At 41.6% G+C, this 9,768-nt stretch overlaps 2 protein-coding genes across 5 annotated transcripts in view; one reads left to right on the top strand and one right to left on the bottom strand.

Annotated features, from left to right (window-relative positions):
* Positions 1-611: 611 nt before the first annotated feature.
* On the bottom strand, positions 612-9,748 carry TIFA (TRAF interacting protein with forkhead associated domain). Of its 4 annotated transcripts, none has more exons than XM_040475878.1 (2): positions 9,645-9,748; positions 612-1,836 (listed from the first exon to the last, which is right to left on the bottom strand). In XM_040475878.1, the coding sequence occupies exon 2, from the start codon at positions 1,810-1,812 to the stop codon at positions 1,255-1,257; it is 558 nt and encodes a 185-aa protein (XP_040331812.1). In that variant the 5' UTR covers positions 1,813-1,836; positions 9,645-9,748; the 3' UTR covers positions 612-1,254. The 4 variants fall into 4 exon arrangements, with proteins under 4 accessions (XP_040331812.1, XP_040331819.1, XP_040331794.1 ...); XM_040475885.1 differs by lacking the exon at positions 9,645-9,748 and adding an exon at positions 8,763-8,827; XM_040475860.1 differs by lacking the exon at positions 9,645-9,748 and adding an exon at positions 8,471-8,650.
* Positions 9,663-9,768, top strand: part of ALPK1 (alpha kinase 1) — a 133,904-nt gene continuing 133,798 nt past the window's right edge. The window contains exon 1 of the mRNA XM_040475837.1: positions 9,663-9,745. The gene's annotated coding sequence lies outside the window, so the exon portion shown is untranslated. The remainder of the gene's footprint in view (positions 9,746-9,768) is intronic.

Raw genomic sequence — 9,768 nt, 5'->3', positions numbered from 1 at the left:
TTACAGCAAGCAGTCTAAGAACAGTTCTGTCTTCAGAAAGAATTTCAAAAACATTTCAAACATTTCAAAAAAATGTTTAGAATTAAACTTAGACCTTGTTTTTTGGAGAGAGAGAGAGAAAGAATGGAGGAGGGGCAGAGGGTGAGAGAATTTTAAACAGGCTCCACACTCAGTGCAGAGCCCGACACGGGGCTCAACCTCGTGACCGTGATAATCTTGACCTTGAAATTAAGATCAGATGCTTAACTGAGGAATCGATTAGGTGCCCCTAAACTTCAACTTTATTATGTGCATGGATGCTGTTAAAATTTTGAATTCATGCAATTTAAAAGTGTGTAGTAGAGACGCCTGGGTGGCTCAGTCGGTTGAGCGTCCGACTTCGGGTCAGGTCATGATCTCGCGGTTTGTGAGTTCGAGCCCCACTTCGGGCTCTGTGCTGACAGCTCAGAGCCTGGAGCCTGCTTCAGATTCTGTGTCTCCCTCTCTCTCTGCTCCTCCCCGGCTCATGCTCAGTCTCTCTCTCTCAATAATGAATAAATGTTAAAAAAAAATTTTTTTAAAGTGTGTAGTACATAAAAATCAATGTAATATTTGGTAAGAAAACAAAAAAATTCTAAACATAGCAATGGTTTATTAAAATGTCTAAAATATTGGTTTTAGATATGAATATAGATACGGAGAACTACTTTTGGAAATAAACACCACAATTCTACAAAAAGGAAATCATAGAAAAGGTATTATTGCTCAAATAAGGCTTCCTATAATAAAACCACAATGACGCATAGACACTGCTCCAAAACACATCATGCTGTGTTGCAGTACTCTAGCACTGCAAGTACCAACAGGCTACACCACCAGGAGCAACTCAACCATGGCCTTGACATTGAAAACAAAGAGCCGCTTGTGAAATAATATGACCAAACTAAGAGGTGTTTCCTTGCAAAACATAGGGCTAAAATCAAGCATAAAAAGAAAATAATATAACTATTTTGAGAACACTATTCCTTCATCACCAAGGATGCTTTTTGTACATTAATGTTCACAGAGGTACACTTAAATACACTTAAGAATTCTTCATACATCTAGGAATGCAACAGACTAAATCAATGACTAATATAATTTACAGACTTCAAAATGATAAGAGATCCCAAATTTAATAACAGATAACACTAATATACTAATAAACTGTGAAATATCTATAAAATGTCTACAGATTTCTTCATCCTTCACGATTCTCCTCTTAGCCCTCTGTGTTCACAATTCATTTTCATCCATTTCTGTAGGAAAAGTGTTTTGGGTAGAATAGGATGAGTAACAGCCATCCTCAGGTATGGGCTTCTGTAGTGGCCAGTTGTTTTCTTGCAAGAGTGATGTTGGAGACAAAATAAATTGAGTCTCAAAAAATTCTAATGACTCTCCATCTTCCTTCTCTATCAGGAGTTGATAGTCACCAAATCTGACCATGCACTTGTCAGGCAGGTCTATTTTATTTAAGTAGCACAGCTCCTTGTTGTCCACAAGCAGACTGGTCTTCTTACTCATATTTTTTATTTCAAAAGAGAGAACTGAACTATCAAACTTTTTAAACAGCTGCAGAGAAAACTGAACTCGGGAAACTTGTTTGTCCTGAAAGGTATAATGACAGATACTGGAATTTCGGCCAAATTTCACCACTTCACTGGAGGGAAGTTTTTCTCGGTTATAAAACCTTATGGATTGGAATATTCCACTTTGCAGCTGGACAGGATGGTAAACAGTTATCTGGAGACAAGTTATTGTCTCTTCCGTGTCAGCATCTTCAAAATTGGACATGATGTGTCTCAGAATCTGACCTGCCTGCAACAATCAAAACAGCATGTTAGTTCACTCCTATACTTCAGGCATTGATATCTTTAATTCTAATATTTTGATGAAAATCTTCTGATAGGTCATTTATTTAGACTTTAAATTAAGAAGACAATACAGGGGCACCTGGGTGGCTTAGTCAGTTAAGCGTCTGACTTTGGCTCAGGTCTCTATCTCAGGGCACGTGAGTTCGAGCCCACATCAGGCGCCACACTGATGGTTCAGAAACTGCTTGGGATTCTCTCTCTCTCTTCCTCTTTCTCTGCCCCTTCTGTGCACTATCTCTCTCTCTCTCTCTCTCAAAATAAATAAATAAACCAAAAAAAAAAAAAAGATGAATACATAGAATACTTTCAATTATCTAGCACAAATGTGAAAATTTTCACCAAGCCCCATGAGATCTGGTGTATTACTTTTTCTATCTCTATTTTTCATTTCTAGTTTGACAACAAGACCATACATACAGTCTAGACAATAACAAGGAATGCCTGCTGATAATAAAGTGATTTGGCAGGAGCAAAAAGAAACTTCAGTTCCTTTCTCATTTAAATAGAATGACTTGGGCTCAGAGAAAATATGACAGCTGTACATTAAAATCGGGAATAAATAATCCCTTTGCTTTAAATGCCTTCGGAGAATATACACATAAAGAAAACCTACAGTTTATTAACAAAATTATAATTAGATGTATTATGAATTGTAAAACCTGATTAAAGAAATTTAAAAGTTATGAACAAATAATTCCAACATTTATCCCTTAACATCGTCACTTAGATTTCTAGTAGGAAAAGGGTTAAATATAATAAATGCTTAGCAAAGATATGGAAGCAATCTAAGTATCCATCAATAGATTAATGGGTAAAGAAGATGTGGTATACACACACACACACACACACACACACACACACACACACACACACAGAGAGAAGAATATTATGCAGCCATAAAAATGGATGAGATCATGCCATCTGTGACAACTAAATGAACCCAAAAGATATTATACTAAATTAAATGAGTCAGACTGAGAAAGTCAAATGCCATATGATTACACTCATATGTGAATCTAAAAACCAATGAATGAACAAACAAAAAGTAGAATAAGACCTGCAAATACAGAGAACAAACTGATGGTTTCCAGAGGAAAGAAAGTAGGGGGATGGGCAAAATGAATGAAGGAGAGAGGGAGATATAGGCTTCCAGTTACAAAATGAGTAAGTCACAGGGATAAAAGGCACAGCATAGAGAATATAGTCAATGATACTGTAATAGTATTGTGACAGATGGTAGCTATGTGGTAAACATTAAGTACAGAGAAGCTGAATCACCATGTTGTACACCTGAAACTAATGTAATGTGGTAGGTCAACTATACTCAGGGGCACCTGGGTGGCTCAGTGACTTAAGCCTCTGACTTTGGCTCAGGTCTTGATCTCACAATTTGTGAGTTCAAGCCTCGTGTCAGGCTCTGTGCTGATAGCTCAGAGCCTGGAGTCGGCTTCAGATTCTGTGTCTCCCTCTCTCTCTGCCCCTCCCCCGCTCATGCTTTCTCTCTCTCTCTCTCTCAAAAATAAATAAACATTAAAAATCAGTGAATCCTTTAAAAGTTTATTTTATTTTATAATTTTAAAATTAGACATTACATACTTTAAAAAAATCTCCACAAGTTAGTTCTAAATATCATAGTCTGTACTCCTCCTGGAATTATTTATTTCTGTCAATGGTTCCTAATGACTGGACAAACTGACATTAACCACAATATAACTGCCATTAAGAGTTAAGGGTGTCCCTCGAGAGCTCTTGGCCCCACAGTGCCCCCCACCTACATTTGCCTTTAATAATCAGTACAATAAAGTAGCATAACAGAATAGGAGAACTGATTGCCAAAATCTTTGAGAGAGTATTCTCACACAGAACTGCCATTTTAAAGCTAATTTATTTTAAAAGGATTGCATGCACATGATTAAAAAATTGACACAGTAAAAAAGAATATTTTAAAGAGAGTATCTTCCCTCCACCTTAGTCCTTTGTTTCCTTTTCTAGAGCCAACCACTGTAAAAATTGCTTTTATCCTTACAGAAATGTTCTTTACACAAGCAGCTTAACTATGTGTATGCTCAGACACAAACACCTATGTTTCTACATATAAGAGAAAACATTTTCTTACACAAACAGGAACATACTGTATCTAGTTCTAAACCTTGCATTCTTAAATTAATAATACAAATGGGTGATTTGTTTCTATATCCACACATGTAAATATATCTTACATTTGAACAGCTACACAGAATTCCTTTAAACTAGTGTGGCAATAAATTATACCAATAGAGGGGTGCCTGGGTGGCTCAGTCAGTTAAGCATCCGAATTCAGCTCAGGTCATGATCTCGTGGTCTGTGAGTTCAAGCCCCGTGTCGGGCTCTGTGCTGACAGCTTAGAGCCTGGAGCCTGCTTTGGATTCTGTGTCTCCCTCTCTCTCTGCCCCTCCCCAGCACTCGCTCGCACGCTCTTTCTCAAAATTAAAAAAAAAAAAAAATACCGAGAGAGTGATCCTGAGCACTTCCTGCATTCCTTAAAAACTGTTTAGAGTTTGGGAATCAATAAGCTTGAGTGAAGTTGGTGTGTAGTTTTGTTGCCATCTATATTAAATGTTGGTATCAGAATTATGCTGATTTAAAAAAAATGCTTTCCTTTTCTTTCTATGCTTGCTGCTATTTACTTTTAAAATACAATCTTTCCTCCTATTTTGCAAAGTTATGATGCTACAAATCAAAACTCTCAATTTATTCCATTTTTCAACAAACGATATAGCTAAACAAAAATTTCTTTTTTATTGATTTGGAAATATATCTTTATTTTATTATTTTTTTATTTTTTTTAACATTTATTTATTATTGAAAGAGAGAGACACAGAGCATGAGCAGGGGAGGGGCAGAGAGAGGGGGAGACACAGAATCCAAAGCAGGCTCCAGGCTCCGAGCTGTCAGCATAGAGCCTGATGTGAGGCTCGAACTCACAAACTGCGAGATCATGACCTGAGCCAAAGTCAGTCACCTAACCAACTGAGCCACCCAGGCACCCCTCTTTAATTTTAAATTTACTTTTTGTAATAGATTGTTTTTGGACATTATTACATCATATTTTATTACCCAAGTAGACAAGAGATGCCTAGCTATAAGCAGAAAAAGTGACCTGAACCCTCAAAATCATGGGTCAAAGATAGTAAAAATTACTATGAAACCAGTGTAGCGACAATTAACCAACAATGGGCAGAATTGGTTAACAGATCCTACACTGTGATTTGAAGATACTTTAATTATGATAATAAATTCTCATTATTCAAGAAGCAGACAGCATTAAAAAGAATAATTATAACAAATCATTAGATGATGCAATTAGTTGTTGACAAGAAAACAATTAGCTGTTAACAAGAAAAAAAGATAAAAGGAAAAGCAAGAATCTGTCCATGATCTCAGTCTTGTCTAGGATACATTGCCCTCATTCTAGTTCATTCTCGGACTTTGGACAATAACAGTTCCAAAAGGAGAACTGGATTCAAAACCATTGATATAATCTTTTGGTAACACCCAAATTACACCCAAACTTTGGTGTGTGTGTGTGTGTGTGTGTGTGTGTGTGTGTGTGTGTTTATTTTAGAGAGTATGCATGAACAAGTTGGAGAGAGGGGCAGAGAGAGCGAAAATCTTAGGCAGGCTCCACTCTCAGTGTGGAGCCTGATGCAGGGCTTGATCCCATGACCCTGAGATCATGATCTGAGCTGAAATCAAGAGTCAGATGCTCAACTGACTGAGCCACCCAGGTGCCCCTGTTTTGTGTTCTTTATATAACCTGTGAACTTAGAATTCATTCTTTTGAGCAAATTTGCCACCAAGAAAAGTTTGCCTCATACAAGCTCTTATTCCTAGTACTCAGGGTAGATCTATTATTCACTGCAAGGGAAAAAATATTGGCGTTCTGGTTTATCAAATCAGTGGCTACAAGTGTCTTGGTGTAGATCAATTCTCAGGGATCACAATTGTGACCCTTCAACAAACACTGAGATAGACTGTCAATGTCAAATACTTGTTGCTCCTCCCTATCAGGCCAATCCCTACTGGTTCTGCTCCTTTAGAAAGATGAGACTTCCCACTCTACTGACAGCCATGTAATGAAACACGAATGGAAGTAACATAGAAGCTTACTTCCAATCAGAAGCTTTAAAAGGCACTGTGGGGTTCCACCAGTCTTCTTTGCCTCTGCCACATCAGCAGTCCCCAAAAGCAGCTCAGCCTCCATTCCAGAGGCAAAGGCCAAAGATAGAGCCCAAAAGGACACAGAATATGAGCAAGAAATCAAACCTTCTTTAAGTCATTTGTTCTTGAATTCTAACATCACCTGGGCTGACATGCATTCACCTATCTAATGAAGGTAAGAAGTGACTGACTACAAACCCTGACAGTTAATAGGGTTACTACTTACTGTTTATGCCCTTCACATGCAAGTTACACTGCTAGTCATTGAAATCTGCTTGAGATAAATTATCAAAGACAGAAGAACAATGAGCTTATATAGTATAACAGTGGTTACCTTTGGAAAGGAAAATGGGTTGGGGATGGAAAAAAGACTTCATTGCACACTCTGTGCCTTTGAAATTGTATACCATGTGCACTTAATATCTAACCAAACATTTAACAAATATTTTCTTTACAAATTTACAAACCATCAAATTTTTGTGGAATTAAATGGAGGTGGAGATTACCTAAGTATTCAGTGGTAAATTGTGATATCTGACATCAAAAAGTTGTAAAAAAAAAAAAAAAAAAAGAGTTTGCCTGGCTAGTTCAGTTGGTAGAGTATTGATTCCCGATCTCAGGGTCATGAGTTCAAGCCCCAAGTTGGGTATAGAACTTACTTAAAAAAAAAAGTTTGTAAAACACTGTGATGATGTCTGAAACACAGTAATATCTGTATTCACAAATGAACTACAATAAATGAATAAATAGAAATGAAAATGAGAACTGCCATCAAGAACTTTATCACAGAAAGCATAATACAGAAGGCATGGGTGCTCCATTGTCAGAAGAAAAGTAAACCTCTCCTTTCCTAGGCACCAGGAAGTACACACTTACGGGGACTCAGAGCGGGCAAGAGAAAGGTTAGACTGAGGTTGGCTTCTGCTCCTCTCAGAGGAAATAGGGCAGATATGTGGAGAGGTGTTATGTGCAAAAAACATGCTCTCCATCCCTGCTCACACTCCCACCCCCTCTACCCTTCTCTCTCTCTCTCTCTCTCTCTTTCACACACACACACACCCCACCACACCACACCAACTACCCCTCCAAAAGCTGGGCAAAGCCAGTAAAGAGACATATGACCCTCAACCTTGCAAAAGGCTGTTTGGACCTCAACTGTTAAGAACAAAAAGATACACAGATATTTTTGCTTAAAGGAGGAGCCAGGTGTCCAAACAGTTTAACAGAAAGTTTGGTGCCCCTGGGTGGTCATGCATGCCAAGAGGATTCTCATGCTTTAAGAGTTTGTTTTTTAGAGTAAGATTTACTGAAATAATGGAGTTTGTTCTGGGCAATGTGTTAAGGAAGGTATCCTTCTAAAATTTTTACTTTCATCCCTCCTCAACTCAATAGGATTATTAATAATCTCAAGACAAAGTATGTCTCTGCCTTGTTGCAAGTAGCCTTTGATCAAAGGCTTTCTCCCTGACCAACACCCAACACTGAGCTTATTAATAAGGAGGGAAGAGAAACTTGAAGCACAGCAAAAGGCACAGTAATCCTGCCGCCAAACCTCCCTCACGGGTCATCACCCCCGCAGTGTGGCTTTGAAGACATCTGTGAACAACAGTGTTCAGCAGAATCAATTTCCACTAAAGTAATAGGTTTGGCAAAGGAGTTGTGAATAGCAAAAAGAGCAAGAGAAAAACCTTAAGGAAAAACACTTTCTTTTCAGAGACCTTGTCTTCCTTCTCCCACTCAGCCTCACTAATCTGTACCCAATCAAATTTGCAGACTCCACCTCCAAATTTGGTGGCTGTGGACAGCCGCTACGAGGTACAGCGTCGGTTCTGGCTTCCGGAGGATTGGGGAAATTCCTCCTTTCAACCTGAAAGCTAGGGAAAGTCCCAGAAAACAGCCGATTACTCTGTTTTCCTAATGAACCACTGAAGCAAGTAAGGCAGGTCCCGAAGAACCCTCAGCAGAGAACTCAGAGCCCCGGGGAGCCCGGGACCCCGCAGAAAGGTCTCCGCCAACGAGAGGGGAGGGGTTCACGCATAATTTCTCTCTGAGCTACACTTGATAAATTCTTTTTTGTTTTCTGATGGGGGGGAGGGGACCTTGCAAAGCACAGAAAAGTGTATTAAAAAAAAAAAAATCCCATCTCCAGTATTTCATCTTCAGTATTCCTCCTCTCATTTACAAACATCCCTGTGTCATAAAGCTGGGACCATGCCGTATATAATTAATTGAGCGTGCCCGTACGCTGAGCTGGGAGGAGCGGGTGTGACTTTCGACAGGGCACCCCGAAAGACTCCTTGACAAAGCCTCCCTCTTGGGGCGAGAAACAGACCAGACACAGTCCCCACCTCACCCCCAGGCTACAGCCCGCCAAGTACCTTGGGGCCCGAGGGTCGGAAACCGTCCCAGAGCGGCTTCGCTTTCCCGGCTCTGCCGAAGACTAACGGAGGCCACCCCGCGGAGGTTCGAGTTGGGGGACGGTCACCGCCCACCGCCCACTGCCCGTAACCACACTGGGAGAGGGCGCCAACCCGCCGCCCCGCAGCTGCTCGGGGAGGGAGGAGGCGGGGCCGAGCCGGGGGGAGGAGGGGCGCACACGCGGACGGCCCCGGATCCTCCCGCGCGCGCCTCCTCTGCTCCCGCTCCGCGCGAAGTGCGCCCGCTACCCACCTCCCCGAAGCCTTTACGGAGTCTCGACAGCAGGAGCCGGTTCCCAGCCTTGGCCCCGCCCGCGCCCGCCTCCTCCTGTCTCCGCCGGACGACTGCGGCTGCTGACGCTACGTCCAGACCAGAAGGCCAGCCCCCTCACCCCTTTTCGGAGTTCCCAGGACCGGTTTGAGGCTCCGTCCACTGGTGCGGACCGCACCTCCCGAAACGCGTTGGCCCCTCCAAAGAGGATGTGGCTAAGTGAGCTAGATTTTGAAAAGGGAAAAGAATCACTTCCCCATTAAAGGGCCACTCTCTCCAAGAGTTGGCCTCGGACGGGGTAGGGATAGGAGGAGAGTTGCACTAATTTACTAAACAAGACAGGTGAACGGCTTGTATTATCTCCTTTAATCCTCACAGTCGGGAGACTAGGACCCCCTTACAGACGGATAAACTGCGCCCCTGCCAGTGGTTAAGTGTCACGTTGAGCAAGAGCACAGACAGGATTTGAACCTGCCACAGAGCCCATAATCAACCTGCGGCTACCTGTGATGCCCTGACCTTACACTTGACCAGTCCAGGAGCTTCCTCTCCCACCTGGGGATCCACCAAAAGGGATCCCTCACTCAACATCCAGGCTCTGGGGTTCCACGACTAAAAGCTGGTACATGATGCAAGGAAAAACACTTAAACTCCCACGAGTCCTTTATAGCCTTGGATGAATAAGATAATAGTTTTTTTCCTGCCTCAGGGAAAAAGGTTTGGAAGGGAAAAAAGTGGAGAGAACCTGAAGACAACAGGTGTCTAGAGCGGGGTAGGAGTGAGACTCTATATAAGGAGTAAAAGACTGAGAAGGAGGGAAGACCAAGCTTGCAGTGACTGAGGAGGTCAGACTGGCCCACTTACTTCAGAGTTTGGGAATCTACCCACCAACTCGGGTAGGTGTCAGATGGAAGACGCTCCTCTGGATTCTGTCCTGGGCTTGCAGGAGAGTTGTTCCTTCGCAGGTCAGTTTCACTGGCAATAAAAT

The sequence above is a fragment of the Herpailurus yagouaroundi genome, unplaced genomic scaffold, assembly GCF_014898765.1.
Source record: "Herpailurus yagouaroundi ecotype Mexico unplaced genomic scaffold, PumYag 28, whole genome shotgun sequence".
Lineage (NCBI taxonomy): Eukaryota > Metazoa > Chordata > Mammalia > Carnivora > Felidae > Herpailurus > Herpailurus yagouaroundi.
Note: the sequence above shows the minus strand (reverse complement) of the source record. Positions and strands in the feature narration are given on the sequence as shown.